Below are 23,478 nucleotides of genomic sequence, written 5' to 3'. Positions count from 1 at the left end.
AGGTCGATACTTGCTCGCGGCTTTACACTTTGTCAAGATTCACGCCTGGAATGGTGGCGGAATTACGTGACCGAGTGTCAAATTTCATGACGAGAATGGCGAAACTGAATCGCTCAAGGACAACCATCCAAAGTGAAGTTGCCTTCAGACATGATTGTCTTATCCTTTGAAATAAGCAACATATGCCATATTTGTAATAGCAAAAGAGCCATTCAATTATTTTTTTGTCGTGCATTCGATGAATGATTCTATCTTGGCGCAAATACTGTGCCCACCGAAGCGCATAAAACGCCTGTGCAAGAGCATTTTCCGCAGCTAGCATAGCGTTTTTATTAAAAATATTGCTACATCAACTTTGGATGCTCTTATATACACTTGAGATTTATTAAAAATAACAGTCAACCAAAAGGAAAGGCACCCCATGCTTTTGACACAACGCTTGTTAAAGTCGCGAACGCATACCAGCAGAACGATTGCACGTGCTAGAACGTTAAAGCACCATGATAATCATTGTTTCGAACGGCTGTCGCCAGAAGCATCGGCTATGGCTAAAGAGAGACGAACGCAGACAGGGCAGCGAGCCTACGCAGTCGAGCGTGGTCGCGCGATTCAGCGAGACGTTAAGCAGCGAGACACGCCTTCGCCGCCACGGCAATGTGGACGTAATGAAACGGGGCTTCTCTCTCTCTCTCGACAACTTGACGGACGATATGTCATCGGTGGGAGCGATGTGCCCAGGCATGTCGGCTTCGCTCATTATCTAGACGTAAAGGGGGACAGTCGAGCATGCGCAGATGCGCTATACTTCGCAGAACTGTACTGCACGAGAATGTTGTCGTCTCTCTCCGAACAGTGCAGTCTTTCTTTCCTTCAAGTCGAAGTCACACCAGAGTAGTTGTGTAAGGTTGCGAATTCCTGCCCACTTCCATTGCGCGTGATGAGGCCTTCCACAAGATCGACTTCCTTAATCTTCTCAAGCTAAAGAAACTTTGTCCATTCCGTTTTGTCGAGTCTCAAGGCAATTTCAATTAAATATTTCAGTTCAAAATAATGATAAATCATCTTTAGCAATAGTAATTTAAAGCCTAGAAACTATTAGGTGTCGATATTGGAAGTGTCTATAATAAATAAATAAATAAATAAATAAATAAATAAATAAATACACCTAAAAATTAAATTATGGGGTTTTACGTGCCAAAACCACTTTCTGATTATGAGGCACGCCGTAGTGGGGGGGGCTCCGGAAATTTTGACCACCTTGTGTGCTTTAACGTGCACGGGTGTTTTTCGCATTTCGCCCCCATCGAAATGCGGCCGCCGTGGCCGGTATTTGATCCCGCGACCTCGTGCTCAGCAGCCCAACACAAATAAACCTACGTCCGTAACCATTAAGGTTGCTTGCCTCCCAGTTCCCATTAGTTATGTTCCATTCAATATGTGCGCGTCATCACATCCACCCCCTAAACCATCAAAATAAAAAGATTGAGTTTTATTTCGTTTCATAGATCACAAAACGGATTTAGCATGTCCTCCTTAAACTATAGCGTCATAAAATTTAAGATCTTTTTGCAATTGAAATTAAAGCCGGAAAGCTATTGTGAAGTGAGCAAATGTGCAACGTCATCAATCGGATAGACCAGACCTATATTAGCAAACTCCACAGCTTTCGAGATTTGGGGCATGCGAGCACGTCCGAGCAAGGACACCACTCGGTCGTCTCCCCAACGCCGGGAACGAGAATCTGCCGCCAGTGCGGAGCAACCAGCCCCCCAAAGGGGCACCAATGCCAACCGAAGTGTATGGTATGCGGACGAGCCCACTTAACCGGAACCGGGGACTGCCAGCGGCGCCTCAAGGACACCAAGGAGCTCCGAGGCCGCCAACAACCGCATCAGCAGCAGCAACAACGCCAAGGCCGGAGCCGCAGCCGCAGGCGCCGACCCAGATAGCTGAGCTCGGAGGGCGATCGAGCCAGCCGGAGCCGCTCGAGGAGCCGAGCCAGGAGCCAGTCGAGGAACCAGGCGAGAGACCCAGCCAGGGACAGCTCCTTCCCACCACTGCAGCCTCCGCCAACGGGGGGGGGGGGGGGGGGAGGCGGGGGGGGGGGGCAACAGCAACACAAGGGACAACAACAGATTAAGAAGACCCAAGACAACGCTAAGGTGAGCTGGGGACCACCCAAAACACCACCACCGCACTCGGGAAAAAATAATAATGGAGAGGAACTTAAAAACCTGAGAAAGGAAAACGAAGCATATTGCAAACGCATGGAACAGCTAGACAGACGGTTGGAGGAGCTAATTAAAGCCCTGCAGGATCAAAGGACCGGTAGTCCCCCTAGACCGCAGACTCCACCACAACAACCACCACAGCAACCAGAATTTTTCGAAGACCAAATGAGAAAATTTATTATGTTTATACAAGAGAAAATAAACGCAATAGAACACAAAATGGAAATAATGGATCAGGAGATCGGAAACAAACGCAAACAAATCTCACAACAAGCTAAAGACTAATTCAACCTAAGAAGACATGGCCTGGAAAACTACAACGCGTCTAACACCGAGGACTAATCATGGCCAGACACGAAACAATAGAAATTTGGCAATGGAATTGCAGGGGCTATTGCAAAAAGCAAGGGCAACTCCTACACTACATAAACACACAACACGCACCACCAGATATCATAGCACTGTAGGAGAAAGGGAAAATGACACCAACGCTAAAAGGCTACATGTGCTATGAAAAAGAACGTACAGCAATACTAATCAGTAAATCCCTCACCGCCATAGCACACGACAGCATAGCCGACACAGACATAGACCACGGTATTGTCGAAATCATTCCAAAAAAGAAAAGAAAGACAGCAGTATCTTTGTCATAAATCTCTATAGCCCTCCGAGCCAGAAAGAGGCGGACTTCCGCAAACTTTTTGCAGGAGCGAGCAAATTAGCCAAAACAAACCCCTTAGTGATTGTAGGAGACTTCAACGCGAAAGATCTGACCTGGGGTTACAAAAAACCAGACAAGAAAGGCATAGAAGTTAAGGAAGCAGCAGATATATACGGCTGCACCCTCATAACAGACGACAGTACGCCAACCATACTAGGTAACAGCATAAGCTCCGACACATGCCCCGACCTGACATACATCCGGGGAACAGACAAGGCGGTATGGGAAAACCTGCTGGAGAATCTGGGCAGCGATCACTACATCCTAAAAACGCAATTGGCAACCGGAAGAATAAAATGCAAAATTGGCACCACCAAGGTGACAAATTGGAATGCCTTCAGGAAGGAATGCAAAAATATAGAGGGAAACATCAAGTCCCTAGAAGGCTGGGGAAACAAGCTGAGGGAGATGCTCGACAAGTACACCAAAGAAATAGGAAGAACAGAGGAAACACCTGAGGTGTTTCCTCGGGTGTTTGGCTGGTTCATAGTGAACACCGTTGCCGTTTCAGGCAATTGGATGGCCGTTCATAAAGTTGATATTGATCGAGTTTTCAGATATCCATCCAAAAGCCGCATGAAAGTGCTATGGGTCATTATCTAGTTTAAGAATGAGGTATATAGTTGGGAAACAGAGCAAGGAGCGAAGAATGGCCAGTCAAAATTTGAAAGCTGAAAAAATAATAACTATAGTCAACAAGAACCGAGAAAAAACTTGGCAAATGACCAAGCAAAGACAGGGAATACACTGAGCTTCTCACTGTAATGACGAGAGGAACAAGCAAATAGAAGCGACATGTTTGTTGGAAAGAAAAAAGGAAGCCGAAAGTCTGGTGCAACCGGGAGATATGAGAAGCAATCGACGAAGGACAGAAAGCAATACGAGAGTGTAGGCAGACAAAAAAAGAAAATGCAGTCGCCGCAAGTTGAAGTAGACAGAAAATGGGAAATATACCGGGAACAAAAAATCAGTCATTCAAGTACTTGTGCAAGCCAAATTAAAGGTTAAAGTTAACGTTGGTTGTCAGAAATAGGCGGGAGAAAGAAGGAAGCACCTACCGTTTTTGGAACCAGATTAACATATAAGACAGGAAGTCTGGAACAATACAACACATCCATGACGAAGATGTAAGCAAACTGAAAAGGGACGCGGCATTAAAATGCATAAAAAACAGCTGAATCATTTCAAGGCAATGACGAAGTGGTTCTTTGAGAAATGAAAGAACATGAAGGATAGCCGGATTGAAAAGTAGCTGGTTCCTAGAAATTTCAACTGGAACAAAGCTGAAGATTCTGATGCGCGCAGCCATAGGGTTAGACAAGGTTCCCGTTAGGCTCATTAATAAACTATGACTAAAAAGTAAGAAAGTACTGTTGAAAGCACTATGAAAACGCCTACATCGTAGGCGAATACCAACCAGACAGTTGGTGATGAAGTCGATTGAAGTTAACTTATAGCGGTAAGGGGAAAGATAGAACTCACTTACATAGACTGTTGGCCATTACACCGGCAATATAAAGGTTAGCAATGCAGGCGAATAAATTAAAACTGCAAGCATGCGAAGAACACAATAGCGTATTGGGAGAACTTCAGAATGGCTTCAGAATCGGTAGGCGTCTCCATGATAATTATTTGTTGTTACTCAGTGTACTGAGATATCCAGAGAAGAAAGGAGGCCTTTATATATGGCATTTTCAGACATTACCGCAGCGTTTGACAACGTAGACCGCAGTGTTTTGTGGGGTATTCTGGACGATGAAGTCTTTGGCAAGGACTGTATATAACTTTTGATGGACGTTTGCCAAAAAATACCGTTTCTGTTGAATGGGAAGGAATGAGGGACGAGGAGAAAGATGTCACCGATGTAATGAGGCAGGCGTGACCTGTATCTCCGCTGCTCTTTGTAATGTACAGGGTAAGGATGGAAAGGCCACTAGAACAAATGAATATTGGGTTTAATCTCTCACACAAAACGAAGGTACGATAGTAGAGCGGCAGTCTGGAGGTTTGTTTTATGCGGTGTAGAATATGTTGTTAGCTAACAAGCAAAGTGCTACGCAATGTCAGGCTAATATCTTAACAGGATGGTGATAATTCAGGGCTGAAATTTCGCGTTGCCATATCAGGTTTTGTGGTATGCAATGAAAACAGGGAACTGACCCTGTCAATACAGAGCCAGGAAATACCTCGGCTAAAAGAATATGAATACTTTGGTGCACGGATAAACGTAGGCAACATTATATGGAAACACAGGAAGAAACAATAACATTAAAGTGGAAGAGAAATGCGGCCATAATGAAACAGAGCGCTATGGGGATACAGTAGGTACTAGGTGCTCTGGGGTACGTGGAAAAGTGTAATGGTTCCAGGACTTACATTTGGAAACACGGTTGATTGCTTTAAATCAGGGATACAATCAGGACTGGATGGCAACCAAAGGTGAGTGGGACGCCTCGCATTGGGCACTTACGGGAACGCTACAAATGAGGCTGTGCGAGGTGATACGGGCTGTAGAAGTTTTGAAGTGGCGAAGCTGAGAGTAAAATTGATTCTGAAGTGCAACTATCGAATGTCAAATAAAGTAAATGAGTTGGGAGAGCATTCGGGTACTTCTAAAAGAAAACACTGACTAACTGTGGAGGAACAGACGCTTGCCAGCAAGTACAGGTCCTGCATATTTCGCCCAACGTGTTCGAAAAAAAAAAACGATCTTGCGCTTACTGTCGCACTGTTCTTGCTGAAATTTTGAAGAATCGCATCGCAGTCCACATCGTTCAGTGTAACACTTGCCACATTTATTATCCTTGGTTTCAAGAAAAAAGTGCCAAGTTTCCTTTGCTTATGGGATTAGGAGTTGCTGTCGCGACGACGCAAGCTTAAGCTTGCGTCGCTGCCTGCAGGCACCTACAAGAGGGAGGCTTACCGCTCGTTGCGCCCTCTTGGAGCGCGCGCAAGGCCTCCCTGAAACGCTGATCTTGCTGTTGTGCTGCCTGGCCATTGCTGCCTCGCTATTGTGTGACTTCTTCCTTCATCACGACGTAACACAGAGAGCCACTTAGCGAGTAAGGGGGTGTGCATTAATTCAGGGTGAATAAATACGAGGCCACTCGGAAGCGCATTCGAACTACCGTCTCTCGTATGCACGCTCTTTTTGTGTCTCTCCGTCATGTCATATGTCATCCGTGTCATGTCATATGTCATCCGTGTCATGCGATGTGTACTAAGCGTGTGAACAGGGAAACCGCTATAGACTGCAACAGCCCGATTCTGTCGTGTGCACGTGGGTGTAATTAGGTAGGCGTGGCACATTGCGCCCACTCATCTGCATAATACGTGTTTTCACCGTTGACGAAATGAACCAACATAGCGCAACAAGTGCCAGCCTTTTGTGAAGGTAGCATCCTCTTCACTTCATGAGGCACATTGTCATCCTTTGTCTGTCATGATTGAATGATAGCCTAAAAGCACTATAAAATTATCGTGCGTTCAGGGGACAAACACTTCCGTCGCCCAGACAGAACGCTGGGCATCGTCATAAGCCTCGGCATGAATGCCACGACGTGCTCCCTTTCATCGGCTGGTTCGGTCACACCTCAGAGCGAGCTAAGTCTGATGCTGGCCTTGGTCAACCTGATAACGCACGTGCCCTTCGACAGCCTCCCAGTGCTCCGAGATTATGAGCTCAGCCATCTGCGGCAGCAATACGACTATGTCATTGGTAAGGAAACTATAGGCGAAGCAGCTGCTATATGTGGCGCAGTGCCGCTGCTCACGAGGTCGCGTTCGCGATCCCTGGCAGCAGCAGCGCAATCCGATGTAGACTTCATTCAAAAATGAATCGCACACTTCCATTTGCGTGCACGCTCCAATGTATACCGAAACCGCAAAACCTACCCGTGAAATTTCAGAAATACATCCTTTAGGTATTCTGCAGTTGAAAATGTGTCATGTCATGGACTCTGTACTGACTTCGCTGGTTAGCATGTTAGGCCTAGTTAGCTTATGTGCAAAAACAAGCAGTGAATTACATTTTATTATATTGCGTCACCTCACGACAAGAAAGTCTCCCATTATGTTAGCGACGGCGGACGCACAGCCTGCCGCAAAGGTGCACGTAACAGGGCTCTCCGCGCGTGTCGGCTGCCCAGCGTTTCTGCTGCCCTCGCGGCCGTTCGCTTTCGGCACCGCTTTGTTCATCCTAGAAAATACATCAATGCGCACTGATTTCCATGTCGAACAAGATGAAGTAGAGGAGCTTGGGACGTCTTCAGTGTAGCAAGTCAACCTCGACCCGTAATTAGGCAGCACTGGTTTTACTGAGGTATCAGCCATGTTTTCAACGCGTCAGTGTATATGCATTTACGCTCCCATAGTGCAGATGTGCTTTGACACATTAACTTCGGCAAAACGCAAACAAGGCAACCTTCTTGCAAGGAAATGGATTTGGCTGAACAAATAGAACAAGTGTTTTCGTAATGCGGCAGCGGTTTTTTGGGGTGAACATCGTATGCAATATGCGTTCTTAAAATACATTTACTGTACAAACTCTGCCTGAAACGCTCTTCAGAACGCAAACCCTTTCTTCTAATGATGATGGGGGCTGTCGTCACCGTTAGCCTCACAAAATGCCGTGCCGCTGGCCTTCGAAAATAAACGAACGCTGCAAACGTTTACTTCTGCATATAATTTTATCGCGATAACAGTTATACGGACACTGATAGCGCTTTGCGCCATCACTATTGCCGTCGGTGCACCAGTGGTGTGGCAGCACTGGAGGCCACGAAATTGGCTGCTGGCTATAAGGGAAGTATGAAAGCGTATCTGCGACGGGCAATCACACGCCCATCCAAGTGTTCCCGTTCGTGCATTGTCGGTGGTGACGTAGTCTGCTGGGCTGCTTAGATGCGCACTGAAATGATAAAGGCTGCGGCAACAGTGAACGTTAGAGACAATCCAGCGCGCTTCCTGCTTCTGGCGCTCGTCATCGCGTCAAGATTGAGATCGCCAGTGGCCACAGTCAATGAGCTAGCTCTCTTTTTTTTTTCTTTGTTGATAACAGAGCTCCCTTCATGTGTGTTTTGAGCACTTGGCAGCAAGCGTAATTACTTTTGAAGCCAATTTTTGTTGAAATTTATACTGCCCAGAAAACTACGTGAGCTTTAGAACATACATTCAGTACCTTGTTACTGCTGTGACTGTTGCTTATTAGGGTGAAAGCTTTTCAATGACCTTCATTAGAAACTGTGGTTGCCGTGGGGAGATATATTGGGACATGGTACTAGATTTTTATAAGTATAAAGATATCGAATAAAAACGCGAAAACTATGATTCATCACTCGAGCTGTCTGCACTTTGTGGCAGGGTCACAGAAATAAAGTTCACAACAAACTTAGCGTCCAGAATGAAAAGGTTAAACTCGCCAAGATTGACTACCATGTCACAGGTGGGTGATTGCTTTGTTAGTGTCTCACTTGTACGGACCAGCGAAAATGGAAAGATAGAGCAGAGCTTGCACTTTATTTGCACTGCCAGTGCCTATTATAAAGCACACAAAAAGCAAAAACTGTATGCAGCCCCACATGGCCACAGACGGGCCACGAAGTTCCCCAGACGAGAAGTTTTCTTATTCGTGACGCCGAATTGCTTGCTGATTTGAAGCCATTGATCAACGCGTTTCGCGTGCAAGTTCATCGTTGCCACTATGACAGAAATATATAAAAGTGGCTTATACTTTGAACATCCTAATTGTGCGAGTGTAAGTTGGAACTCCTCTTGCACCTCAGCACCGATGTTCGCAGAACTGCAACTCTCTCTCACATCTGCCGAATAAGTGGTATGTTGAAAAGGTGCACGAAATGTTGGACCTTCCGGGTAAGATGCCCCAAACACCCTTGCTTGAGCCTCTTGTACTCTGCGAGTAATGAACCCCTGCAAGCAACTGCCCCGAAACAAATGAAGTATTCTGCATATCTAAAACAGGTTGTGTGTTTTCCCTCAGGTTGTCCAGTAAATATTGTGATAGCGGAGAGTAAGCAAATGTAAAAAAAAAACAAAGGTGAATACAAGAGCTTAGAAAGCGCCTGTCGAATCCTGATATGGCCCGTTTACATTATATTTCAGGTGTCGTAGCATTGCTAGGTGGAGACTCGCAGCGGTAGCCCAACGGCTCTTGCGTTGCTCTGTTGAGGTAGACATTGCCAGAGCTACCTAGTGGGATATCTAAAACACCCTTGCTTGAGCCTATTGTACTCCGTGAGTAATGAACCCTTGCAAACGACTGCCCTGAAACAAATGAAGTATTCTGCATATCTAAAACACGTTGTGTGTTTTCCCTCAGGTTGTCCAGTAAATATTGTGATAGCGGAGAGTAAGTAAATGTAAAAAAAAAAAACATAAAGGTGAATACAAGAGCTTAGAAAGTGCCTGTCGAATCCTGATATGGCCCGTTTACATTATATTTCAGGTGTCGTAGCATTGCTAGGTGGAGACTCGCAGCGGTAGCCCAACGGCTCTGGCGTTGCTCTTCTGAGGTCGACATTGAAGGTTCGATCTCGTCTGGTGTGGCCGCGACTTGATAGGCGTGAAACGCAAAAAATGCTCATTACTTGGATTTATGAGCAGGTTAAAAAATCCCTGATGGCCAAAGTAAATCCCGAGTCCCCTACTACATGGGTGGTCATGTTGAAAAAAAAGAAAAGAAGGTATAAGCAAACGACGGAAAATCCTGAGAACAATCATTGAATCTGATTCACATAACGCGCGCTAGGGAATCCTCCCAGTGAATTGCGTAAGGACGAACAAGTTGTACCGATACACACCTATCACCCATTCCAGCTCTCCCATTTCAATCGGAATTTCGTGTGCGACTTCGTGACTGGGTATTGACGCTATGGCGCGCCTATAATTCCTCTACGGCTGCCCACTCATGGCTTAGCACGTCAGCCCCGCCCGACTGAAGTGAGGCCTTACCCATCAAGGAAACTACTCTATATGAAATACATCTGGACGTCCCTGTCTCCAGTTTTTATACCCCAGTTCTTTTCCTGAGTATGTGTGACTCCTTCTCCGCAGTGGGCGGTGGATCTGCGGGCTGCGTAATCGCGAACCGGCTATCGGCGGACCCAAGTGCCATGGTGCTGCTTCTGGAAGCTGGAGGACTGGAGACCGCCTCGCGGCAAATCCCGCTAGTGGCGCCCTTCAACATTAGAGGCCACGATGATTGGGATTACTGGAGCACGCCACAGAAGAACGGTGTCCTCGCTTACCGAGACCAGGTAGGGCAGACACCAGCAAGCTTGGACGCACTGATTCCAACAAGCTGTATGTCCACAGTGGTCAGTCAGTGCGTTGCGCAGGGTGTATGAAACATTTACAGGCAACACTACAGCGCACGTGAGTCAGTGTCAGGTGCAGAGTAGACTTCGTCTGGGGGGTGCTCCATTACCGCGCTGCTGGGCATTCAAGTCTTTCAACAGGCTGTACCTTGTCTAGTAATGGTCCTCCCGATTTCTTGTATTCTCTATGTGAAAAGCTTTCCTTAAGAAAGACTATTGTTTTCCCGCAACACATTTGATGGATGCTGAAAAAGCCTAGGCGCTAAACCTTACAAAGTATAGCCCTTCATTATGATGTCTCTTACAGCTCCAATGTTATTAAGAGCATAGACCAGCGCCGCTTGTGCACTTGCGCTATTACGAAGACGCGTCTAATTAACATGCCAGATGCTTCTCCCAAAGACACACCTTTGCTAGTTTGGCATGTTCTTGACAGTGTATGTTCTGTCTGTTGGGTGGGCGCTGCTCTTATCAGTTCGCTTGCCGATTTCATTATCTGGAGTTGCATACTATGCCCGCCAACACGAAAGCCTTTGTAGTTTTCATTAAGCAACGTAAACCACAGGTATCACACAAAGGTCACGAGAGCACTGGGGCTCGAAACGATTTCAATCGTTGTCGTAAGTTAGGCTTAGTGCTTCCGCTAATAGTGATGCCTGTTGCCTGAAGATCCTGGTGTCATTCGTGGATCCCCAAAGAATAAAGAAAATCGCATAGGAAAGGTAAAGTACTGCGCAGAGAATTGGCAAGAGCGCAATTATGCGGGCACATGATAGGTGGCGCTGAAATGCGGCGCCGCAGCAACTTTGAAAACTTTATTCTCTATATTGATATGGCTGCACAGTGCAAAAGAGGAGAACACAAGAAAGAACACAACCATGTCGCTCTGTTGTGTTCTTTCTTCTGCCCTCGTAATTTGACCGGTGCACACATGTCGATACTGAATCACCAATTCGCCCGAGCTTCCACTTTATCAAGTTAGTCTTTATAGCTCCCTCAATCTCAATGCAATAATGAGTCCCAGCCGTTTACTCCAATGTGTTGACCATCGTTGAAGTGCCAGCAGTAGAAGCTTGGCAGCTATAGTGGGGCGAGCAGCAACTTTAATGCGAAGCTTTCATTGGCTATTCCTTCGACTTTCCCACTGCTGCTGCTGCTGTGGGCTGCTATCGAGCACACCGCGTGGGGGGGTTCAGAGCGTGTATATGAATAACAGTTGCGAGTAAGAGAGGAATGACGATGGGAGAAACTCGTTTTCACCCCAACACGTCGAATGCGCACAATGCCTTCTGGAGCTCCCTGGCCGTCGCCACATTAGCGGCTTGATAGCTGTAATTATCCGTGAGTCCCCTCAGAAGCATTGCAGAAACTGCAGCGCCTCCCGTTCTATTAACGTGCGAGGCCAGAGGGGACGCAGACAGAACTGTAGAGAGAAGAGAAGAAGGGGAAGTAGGTAGAACAGGCAGTTTCCATATAAGTGAGCTGGGGGAGGTGACGTGAGAAGGCAAGGAAACGCCACTTCTATACGACAGCGGTTGCGGGTCAACAGGAAAATCTTAAGTTCAAGGTGCGGTACAGTAGGTTACTGCTATTTCTGGAAAATAAACGCTATGCAAATGTGTCGAGCGGGCAACTTACGCAGGGCTTGCAGAAGCAGAGCCGCATTCATTAAAGCGCATCGCAGGGTCCAGGACCCACTACGGAAGCGGTCGATTGTCAAATCAACACATCTGTGCCCGCAGCGTTGGTTTTGCGGCTATGGCATTGCAAGATTATGTGAATTTGACCCCAATCGCGGCAGCCGCATTTCGACGGGGCCGAAATAGAAAACGCACGTGCATGTAGATTTTGGGGGCACGTTAAAGAATATCACGGTGTTAAAATTAATCCGCAGTCTGCCACTACGGCTTGCCTCTTAAACCGAGGTTGGTTGTGGAACGTACAGCTCCATAATCCAATTCAAATTTTATACTTCTACCACAATGCGATGTTCCATGTGAGGAAATGACAACACTCAAGCTTTTCAGAAGTTATAAAATATAGCACAGAACAACGCCTCAAGCAAACACCTCTCCCTGCGTGTTCGGCGTACTACGCAGACAAACAGCAGTGGTGTACGCAAGGTAACGTTTAGCATCAACTCACCACTCTTGAGTTAGACTAAACGTTGAAGAAATTAAGCTCTAGCCGTCCAGATCACGGTTAAATATCCTCAATTAAAGCAATCAAGTGCGTGAGATCAGTCAGTCAGTCAGCCAAGAACTTTGTTGAGCTCCTGAGGTTCAAGCCGTTAGAGATCCCACGCGAGGAACTCCTCCGGCCGAAACCGTAGGCGACGCCCAAGTCGGGATGGGAACGTGGTGATGCTCCGCCAGTTTTTTGGCCCTCTGGACGGCCTTGAGTTGGAGTTTGAGGTCCGAGCTTTTAAGGGCTTCTTCCCATTCGGGCTCACTGGAGAGAAACATATTTTTTTTTCTCTTGATGTCTAACAGAATATCGTCTATACCGGTTTGCTCCCTGATCCAAAGCGCTCTCTTTCTGCCTCTTAACGTTATGCCTAGAAATCTTCGTTCCATCGCTCTTTGTGCGTTCCTTAACTTTTCTCAAGTCTTTTTGTCAGTCTTCAAGTCTCTGTCCCATATGTCAACACTGGTAAAATGAACTGATAGTACACCTTTTTTTCCCCGTCTTTACACAGTAAACTAAATGAACAGCGAATTTTACCTCATGAAGACGCGTAGTATCTGCACGTTGATAGCGTTTTTCAATGTGAAAAGCGAAGGTTAGGCCAGTGGCACCGTGCGCTAGAGAAAATTGAACTTGCTGCCGGAATTCATTTATGTAGTATTACGGTGAACAGCATAGGCTTGTACCGTACACCCCACGCGACGGTAGCACACTGATAGCATGCCTACAAACTATATCTGCGAGCTTCTACTGCACTGCCCTCTTCAACGTTATGCCATCATCTGCATATGTGCAGCGACTCTCCATCTCACGGGGCAAGGTCCTCGGCGGCAGCAGCGTTATAAACTACATGTACTACACGAGGGGCCATCCGCGCGACTTCGATCGGTGGGCGAACAAATACGGAGCGAAGGGCTGGGCCTACGAGGACGTCCTGCCACACTTCAAGGCCATCGAGGACTACCATGCGGACACGCCAGACGGTGAGTAATCCGCTCCGCTCGCAGCTTGCGATCGCTCCTTCATTCGAAAGGAACACTGGGGAGCTCTTTGTTATCTCTTGGTTTTCGCGGACGTTGCAATTGCAGCGTAATGAGTTAAGGTTCCATGGGTATTGCGGGCTTGTGTTGTACAGTCGTTGAGATGAATGGTTAGATCGAGGGCCACTCTTACTCAAATGCGAGTGAAACACACCGGCAAGAAAAACGAATTAGGAAACCATGGAAATAGCATAAATTTTCTCACATTTGAGAGAAAAAGAAAATTTCTGCTGATTCTATCAATCAGATAATTTATTTAAATCATGAGATTTTCACGGAAGTGCCATAAATTGGTAAATAAATGGATTTTTTCACCCCAGTAATAACGCTATGAAAAATGTATCAGAATTTTCAAACCAAACACTCTAAAACGACTGCCGCGGAAATGACTTTTTTTATTGCCTGTGTCAGGTAGCACAATTCTAACTCTTGAGCTATATTCGTAATATGTCCGAACTAATTAATACACCCTCCAGAGTTAGGGTTTTCTAAAGACCAAACACATTGACCATGTTTTAGCTTGAGCATTGAGGATTGACCATGAACAGCAAAAGGGCACTTCGCCATGACGTGTGACGCTTACACTCTACGGTGTAAAGGTATTCTGCATTGCTGCTTAGATATTATTCAATGGCAATGCCATGAAGTCCTGGTCGAAAGTAAAGTGACAAGGAAAATTCGAAGACGCAAGTATTTTGCACCATGCTTGTTTCCACGATTTATTCACTGTTCAGCTAACACGTAAGACTAGCAGAAGAAAAGTTCTCGCATAAACATTTTATCCTCAATGTATTATGTACCGTGGCGCGAGATATGAAGCACCATAGGAAGTCAAAAGGAGGACAGCATATCCTGTCATGGTTGCACTTCTCGCACTATGGCATATATAGTCGGTAGCAAGTCGTCCTACTTTCATTTCATTTCATTTATTTTCTCTCAGGGCTGAGGCATTACAAAGAGGAGTGGGTGGTATCAAAACAAAAAAAGAATACACATTTTAGCAGCATAGAAGGGTTACAACAAGTTGTTAACAAGGACGTTTTTGAATTCTTTGGCATTGACGATTGAAACAACGGAAACGGAAAGGTGGTTCCAGTCACCGCTTGTTGTGGGAATGAAGGAATTGAAATGAACGTTAGTGCGGCAACATGGCACAGCAACCCTGAACTGATTATCGTTTCTGGAAGAAATGTACAATGCTGGTGACAAAAAAGAGTTGCCTAAAGTGGGATTGTAATGATAGATCTTATGAAATAGACAAAGACGTGAGATTGTGCGACTAAGTGACAGGTCAAGCAAATCAAGATTGAATTTCATTGAAGTTACACTTGCTGTACGTGAATAGTTGGGTAAAATAAAACGTGCTGCACGGTCCTGAATGGCTTCTATGCTGAGGTTAAGTGAAGTCACATGAGGATCCCAAATGGAAGATGCTCATTGAAGCTTGGGCCTAACTAGGGTATTATAAAGCAAGAGTTTTAAGTTAGTGGGATTGCGTTTGATATAACCAATAGTACGATTAGCATTGCTAGTCACGTGATCAACTTGAGTTTGCCAGGAAAGGTTCTGAGAAATATAAATACCAAGGTATGTGTAAGGGGAAACCTGAGTTGCGGGAACGTTATAAAGAGAATAAGTAAATGGTGTATCGTGAGAAGTACGGCGAGTAAGTCTCATTGTCCTACATTTATTATTATTCAGTTTCAATAACCAAGTCTCGCACCATGCATTTATATTACTTAGAGCCGATTGAAGTGTTAGATGGTCATTAGCAGTTAGCATTCCACGATAAATAGCGCAATCATCTGCGAACAGTTTTATGGACGAACAAATGTTGTTAGATAGGGTAATAATGTAAACAAGAAAGAGCAAGGGTCTTAGAACTGACCCCTGTGGTGCACTGGATGTCACAAGTCAAGGAGTGGAGTTGGGGTCGTTAAGTGTTACGAACTGCGTGCGCCCAAAGAAGAAGCACTCTATCCGTTTTATTACGTTAGGCTCTAAATTAGCGTGCGTAGTTCAAAGAGTAGTAATTCATGACATACCGAATCGAATGCCTTCGCAAAATCTATGAAAATGCAGTCCGTGGAGGCAGAAATATCTAAAGTGGTAAATAAGTCGTTAGCGAAAGAAAAAAGTTGCGTTTCGCAGGAGGAATTCTTTCTAAACCCGTGTTGTTGTGTGGTGAACAAAGAGTTTGTTTCCACAAATGTTACCAGCTGACAATGAATGATATGCTCCATGAGTTTGCAAGGTATGCTAGTAAGCGAAAGGGGTCTATAGTTATCAAGGTTATGTTTACAACCGGTCTTGTACAAGAGGACTATATTCCCGCTCTTCCAATCGTCCGGGAGCACACCATGTTCTAGGGACTGCGAAAAAAATCATAGCAAGTATGATGGGCGAGTAGGTTTTAGTATTTTTGAGAAACTTCGGGTTTATGCTGTCTACACAAGGGGAGGAAAGCTTTATATTACGGATTAGGTGGCTTATCCCAGCGACGTCTATAACAATAGGGTCCATAGGAAAAAATTATATGTGGTAGTTTCAGGAAATGAAATTGGTTCGGTATTAACAAATGACAGATAATACAGCGTTAAGTACAGAGTAACAATCATGCCTGGAGACAACAACATCGCTGGCCTTGGTTAATTCGACTGTCTGTTTAGTATGACTGTTTACCACTTGCCAAAATTTTCGTGGATTGGTTAATAACAAAGGCGGAAGCATTGTTTGAAAAAAATATAATCTTAGCGAGTGAAAGAGCATGCGTTTAGCTGCTTTCTGTAGTACGATATACTGCCCAACGTGCCGGAGTAGGTGATAGCTCGGCTTTTCTGTAGAGACACTGCGTCTTATTGGGCAAGCGTCTCAGTAATGCTGTGAACTAAGGTGCGCAATTCTTCCTTTGATAGTGCGAAGTTGTATGTAGCGGTTAGTAAGTTCGAATACTTGTGATTTTTGAAGAAGCCAGTTTTCGTGTACAGACTTATCAGGGAAGCATGATACGAACTTGTTCAAAGGAATTTAAAGCTCAGCTTTTATCAAACTGAAGTTCCCTTTCGCGTAATCTCTGATAGGCTTCACAGCTTTGTCTCCATGGGGTGAAGTATTAAATAAATCGAACTGTTTGGCAGCATCATCACTCAAATCTGGCAAAAACGACACTGATTGTACCATTGATAGGTGAGAAGTTAGTAATAAGCCTAGGATGGTTGCACTCGAAGACCTAGGTTAACTAATTGAGTAAGAATAAAACAGGTGTCAATAAACGCTTCACATTCTGAGTAACCGCTATTCGCCACTGGGTTAAGGTCATTCCTAAGACAAAAGGGGGAAAAGGAGACTCCTATGAGAAAAGGGGACGCTGTATGGTACCTGATTTTTCATTTGTGCAAAACGTGGTAAAGTTCAAAGGAAAACCCTGCTAGGAGGGCGATAGCAGGCACAAAAAATGATGTCCTTGTGGTTAATATGGATGTATACGCAGACCAATTGTAATGGTGATGAAACGGGAACATTGAAAGAAGTCAACTCATCACTCACTGCAATTAATACACCGCTGCCTGCACGCGTGCCACGATCGCATCTGTGGAAGTTGTAATCTTTTTTTTTTTGCAGTGTAAAAGTTCTGAGCTATCTACTTCTTCCGAGAGTCAAGTTTCGGTTAAAATAACTGAGCAGGTGTCAACCAATGACGAGAGGCCGTCACGTTTAATGATTATGCTGCATATATTTCATGACAAAACAGAACATAAGAAGCCAACAAACACTGACACCAAGGACAACATAAGGGAAATTACTTATGCTTAATAAGTAATTCGAATAAGTAACACTTTCAAAAAACATAACTTTTACAGGTACGATCGCGATTTCCGTGCAGGCGGAGGTGTACTGATTGCCGTGAGCTCTGATAATCATTCCTTCACTATCTCCATTGACTCACCATTAGAAATAGTTCGCACTCATGTTGCTTTTACCACTGGCGACCTCATCTTTTGCGCGTGTTGTAGGTCCCCATCCTATACTACCAATTTCTGCACTTACCTTCATGATGTCCTTAACAAATTAATTATTGGATTCCCAAAATCCCATTTGTTGTTACCAGGTGATTTAAATTTTCCAAACATAGTGTGGCAAAATGGTGTTCCCTCCCTTAAGCAGTCATGTTCCGAGTGCACCCCTTTTTTAGACATCTACGCCGATTTTAATCCAACCCAGCTGATTCATGAGCCCACACGCACTACCAGCGCTTCCTCTAATACTTTAGATCCCTTTTTTACAACAGCTGCAGATTTGGTTTCTCCTCCAACATACCTTAAAGGAATCAGTGACCACTCGTTTTTCCACTTAACACTTAAGAAGAAAGTTTGCTCGAAGAAAACCGTTAAAACTATATGTGATTACAATGCCGCCGATACCACATCCATTACAAATGAAATAGAATCACTCATTTCTGACTACACAGTCAACTTTTTTGAACGTACCGTTGAAGAGAACTGGTTATTGTACAAGAACAAACTGCTAACACTAATAGATCGCTATGTGCCTAAAAGAAAGATTGTTTTGAATCCTGCCTAGCCATGGTTTACTGGAGTTCTACGCCGTCTGCGCAACAAAAATAAGCGTATTTCTCGTCGCACCAAAGCATCTAACATTCCCGAACGCTAAGCAGCATATCATTGCATTCACGCACAATATACTATCGCTATTACAAATGCAAAAAAAAATTTTTTTATCACACCCTCCCATTACTTTTGCAGTCCAATCCACGTAAATTACGGAATATTGTTGGTGGCAAAGAAAGCAAAACAATCCAGCTAGTCCGTTCTGACAATGTCGCGATCCCTCAGAAGCAGTGCTGTTCCGTTTTGAATGATGTATTTGCTTCCGGTTTTCACAAATGTGCTCCTGCCACTCTACCGTCGGTAACTAAATGCTCTTATTTACCAATGAACTCCGTTTATATAGATTGGGTCGGCATACAAAAGTTGATTGAAAACCTGAGAATATATTCTTCATCAGGTGAAGATTCAATCAACTGTAAAATGCTTAAAATTACTGAACCATATTCTTCGATTATGCTTTCGATGCTCTTTTCCCAGTCTCTAGGTTCCTCGGTACTTCCAAGCGATTGGAGGGTTGGCAAGGTTGTTCTGGTCCCTAAATCAGCTAACACTCATTCCCCTGATAACTATCGTCCTATATCACTGACAAGTATACCAAGCAAAATATTAGAGCATACTATACATTCTCATCTGATTGATTTCCTTGAGCCAAATTTCTTCTTTTCGAGTGAACAGCACGGTTTGAGAAAATCATTTTCATGTGAAATGCAACTATGTTTTACTAATGACCTATTTATCCATACTGACATGGGTTTCGATGTAGACTGCGTGTTTTTGGACTTTGAAAAGCTTTCGACGCTATTTCACATGATCTCCTCATTCTTAAACTTAGCATGCTTAACATTGACCCTAATCTACTAAACTGGATTAAAAGCTTTCTGTCTAATCGAACTCAGCACGTTTCGCCTAATGAGTGTTCATCCTCTCGCACTTCCGCAACATCGGGTGTACCACAGGGATCGGTACTGGGACCTCTGCTTTTCCTGATTTACATAAACGACCTTCCTATATGCATTTCCCATTCATGTATCAGGCTTTTCGCAGATGACTGCGTCATTTATCGCAAGATAACTAACCACACTGATTCTGATAGCCTTCAAGACGATCTTAGAAGCATATCCAGCTGATGCGATAAATGGCTCATGCGACTAAACGTTAATAAATGTAAAACAATGCACGTATTTGGCCGCGCTAACACTGACAACACGCGTGTTTACTTACTTTACGATACTTCTCTTGAATCCATCAACTCGTACAAATACCTAGGTGTTCATATTTCACGGAACTTATCATGGCATACGCACATCAAACACGTTACTAATAACCCTGACCGGGTTCTTGGATACTTGCGTCGAAATTTCTCTGCTGCGTCTATGCCGATAAAATTTACCCTCTACAAAACATTAGTGCGACCAAAGCAAGAATATGCATCCACAGTATGGTATCCGTATAAAATCACACTGATAAACACACTAGAATCTATCCAGAATCGCGCAGCATGTTTAATCTTATCTAACTATTCCCGTTACGCCAGCATTACTTCCAGGAAAAACACGCTTACTTAATCGACCATTTATTGCGCCGTAAATATTTTAGACTGTGTCCTTTCCACAGGCTGTATCACCACAACCCACTATTAAAGGATCATCTTATTATTCGCCCTTCATACATTTCATCCCGTTTCTATCACATGTTTAAAGTTGGTGTCCCACTTTTAGAACAAAAGTGTGTCACGGTTCTTTTATTCCTTAAACCAGCGCGTACTCGAACGACCTTCCTCCCTCCATCGCTGCCATTTCTGACGTTGACAACTTCAAGACTGCTGTATTTTCTGCCGTTTTGCAATACCTAGTATTGTATAATTATCTACTGTTTCTTTCTCACTTACCACTCCTTTCTGTAATGCCTTCGGGCCAGGAAAGTATCCGAAATGAGTAAATAAAACAAATAAATAAATAAATAACGAAACGATAAATTAATGGGAATGAAAGTGGATGAAAAAACAACTTGCCGCAAGCGGAAAACAATTCCACAACTTTCGGATGCAAAGGTTGTTGGAAACACTGCCCTTGTCCCACATGAAAAAACTAAGTGGCACAGAAAATTCATCTACCAATAGCTAAATTACAGTTATGTGTTTCTTCTTTTTTTTAAGTACGTATTGTGGTCACGTGAGTTCAGACGACATTGCTATTAGTGCAACCAACTGGTCTTTGGAGCTATTTTGCCTACACGGGAAAATTTCTTTTTTATGCATTTTTTTTCCAGATTATCTTTTCCAAAACTCGGGAATAACAGCATAATATGAAAAAAAAGTTATGCCGCAGTCTTAGGGAAGTTCACAATATAGATGTTATGCAGGAATCGGGAGGTTTTCAAAGGTGCGTCCAACCAGTAATTCTGTAGTTTTATGGTGGGATAGTGTGCGTTTTTGATTGAACGAGATAGATAACGTCATCGCCCAACATCAGGTGGCTGAAATGCAAAAGTGGCTGCCTCTCTTTTGGTGTGCTTAGAATCAAACAGCTTTCGTTCCCAGTTGCCAGTCTTTGTATATGGCATTGCTTTCCCTTAAAACCGAGATTAACATATCGCAAGAACACTGCCGCAGGACCTTCTTAAGGAGTATCGACTGCTGCAATTATTGAGCATGCGGAATGCAACAGAAGGGCGAACACCACGTGACGTGATCCATCGGCGCCGAAAATACATCCAAAATACGCGTGGCATGAGTTGTGGTTAGGTACAGCTCTCTCTGAAGAATGTAGTATCACACGTAAATAAATCGAAGCAACGTCTTTGTGTGCTCTCGACACGTTTGGTGTTCCTTTCTTTTTCTCTGGCAGAGTACCACGGAACGGGCGGCGAAGTACCAGTGAGCTACGCCAACGCGAGCTCACGGCTCAGCCATCTGCTCCTGGAAGCGTGCTTGCAGTCGGGATTTCCTGTCGTCGACTACAATGGTGCCGCGGAGCTTGGTGGGTACAATCTTGCGTTGAATTTTCATGGGTTACTCCCGCTGGTGTCTAAAAGCAGGCTCTCGCTATTCCTAACCGACGAATCCACACTTAGCCAGCTGTGCTGTTTAAAACCGCGCGCTACCTCCCACGTTTTTATTATAGGTGACAGAACAAAAGATTACCGCTAAGCAGCTCACACGAACCCTTGATGTTGTTACGCGAACGAAGGATTAAGGCTGGAGACTTTTTAAAAAGTATATTTACAAAATATAATGCAACGCTGGCCAGTTCAGCCGACAGCTCAAGAGCCAGAGAGCGTTCGTCGTCTTCGTCGGGGCGCCCACGTGCATCGGCCACAACAAACACGCAATATGGATGTATCAATATTTTAATGGATGAAACAGAATCACAGAACCACAGTACATCTCACCCCTCCTAATTCAGAAGGAGAGCTCGCTGGCACCCTCGCGTTCGTGTTTACCTAGACAGGTGCGTTATAACCTGTCAGATGCTTACGTGTGCATTCTTAGTCGCAACGGCACCATGATCTCAGCTGGAAAGTGGTTAATCAAGAATGATTACAGTATACTTAAAAGCAATGCGCTTTTCAAATCTGTTCACCGGAGCACAAAATATGTTGCAGGTATACACGATTAGATTTATTGACAGCTTCCGTGTGCGCTGGCGTATTCGTGTGATTCGTAAATACTTAAAAAAATTTGTTCATGTGACTCTTACGTCCATATGCAACATGCTATGTGCCCTTCTGGAGTGTACACCGTTATGCATCCTAAGCCAGACCGCCCTTTTAAATTTAACGGGATCAGCGAACTCTGGTCGGAAGATGTTGGAAATGTACAAGTAGCAACCGAAGAGCACTGTGAGATTGCTAGGTTGTTGTGATCTCGTAACAATTGAGCTTCAGGGTTCGAATTGCAAGAAAGATCTTCTGTAAACCAAAGTGTACCCTCACTGTGAATAAAGCACTTACGCAAACGTATGATCTGTATCTGTATCTGCGCTGATATAGAGGTGAATGACACAGTGCTATGCTAAGCTACTACAGGAACACCGAATGTCGCTTGGGGCTAAACTTCCCCTGAGCGTTACACCTGGAGAATGTTCTGCGGCAGCTTACTTTACGTTACGATTAAACAGTTTTGTTCATCCTTCAGGACACCCTTCCCAACACCACTAGCCTTTCCGCTATTGTGAGAAGGGAAAGCACCTTATTTAAGAACATAGGAACCAACAAGTAAAATGTGTGTCAAAACTTGCTTGTTTCAAATCACTACTTCTTCCCGAGTTCCTAGTGTTGAAGATAAAAAAAATATACGTAGCAGTGTACATAGATGGAATAGTCTTCAAAAGCTATTTACTTTGCAGTATAGAGATGAGTCGTTCTGCAAGAAATTACGACTGATTTCTTTCCTTCGCTGTCGCATCGAAAACATGGGGCGAACAACTTTTTAGAAGAAGACCGAGGTTTTATATCTTGTAGCAACGGCTACCTTCGATTGCGGAAAATTTTCTTGATATCTCCCAGTAATATTTATTTCTGCACTAACACAATAGAACCATCGTATATCCAGAAAAAAGCAACTTCTCCAGACCAGACACTTTCATGTACTGCACTTCACGTGGAGCTTGTACAAGGAGTTCAAATCGCGCCAACGAGACACATCAATTTTGGCGTGCTTTATAGTTCATTAAGCCTCCCATCGTGGTAAGAGAAATACATTTGACTAGCAGCAATGTAATCTATTATGGAATATGAGTGCTGCAGAAGACCGCAACGTGGAGCATGTTCAGGAAAGAGAATGTCGTCATCCAGCCGAATACTAAAAAAGATACCTTTTGGTTTTCTTCGTCACTCAGCACTACAGTCGGGCAAACGACCACTTTCACTTTCACAATCTATTAATTTATGAGTTTCACGCAATGTTTTTAATTAGCGACCTTTTATGATCAATAACAGTAAGACAGACACATATAGAAAGAGCACTATATGTAGGAGAATTTACTGCAATTTCAGTTTTTTTTTTTGTAATTTGTTTTGGCGTTATAATATGGCAGTTTAGTCTGCTTGAACGGCAGACACTTACCGCATATTCAGAAATGCGCGTTAACTAGAAACCCATGCTTGGCTTAATCTTGATTACGCCCGTGGCCTGAAGGTGCCCAATAAACTCATTGCGTGACCTTCGGCAAATTCACATCAGGAGTTCATTGGGCCCATTCAAGGATGCGCTTCCACTTAAAGGGCATTTATGAGCACGAGCGTTAGCCTTGGGGACAGTCCCTGTACGCGGGGAGATTTTTGGGCAATAAAGCCAGTGCTGCAGAGATGGAGCTTGCGCAAATTTATCAGTCCGCA

General features: G+C 44.4%; 1 protein-coding gene across 1 annotated transcript in view; it reads left to right on the top strand.

The window, feature by feature from the left end:
- The first annotated feature begins 6,467 nt into the window (after positions 1-6,467).
- Positions 6,468-23,478, top strand: part of LOC126530580 (L-sorbose 1-dehydrogenase-like) — a 57,106-nt gene continuing 40,095 nt past the window's right edge. The window contains exons 1-4 of the mRNA XM_050177844.2: positions 6,468-6,670; positions 10,024-10,226; positions 13,270-13,456; positions 20,988-21,119. Coding sequence (XP_050033801.1) covers positions 6,499-6,670; positions 10,024-10,226; positions 13,270-13,456; positions 20,988-21,119 — 694 coding nt within the window. The 5' untranslated portion in view covers positions 6,468-6,498. The remainder of the gene's footprint in view (positions 6,671-10,023; positions 10,227-13,269; positions 13,457-20,987; positions 21,120-23,478) is intronic.

Source organism: Dermacentor andersoni, chromosome 4, assembly GCF_023375885.2.
Source record: "Dermacentor andersoni chromosome 4, qqDerAnde1_hic_scaffold, whole genome shotgun sequence".
NCBI classification, from domain to species: Eukaryota; Metazoa; Arthropoda; class Arachnida; order Ixodida; family Ixodidae; genus Dermacentor; species Dermacentor andersoni.
This window is presented reverse-complemented; position numbering and strand designations above follow the sequence as displayed.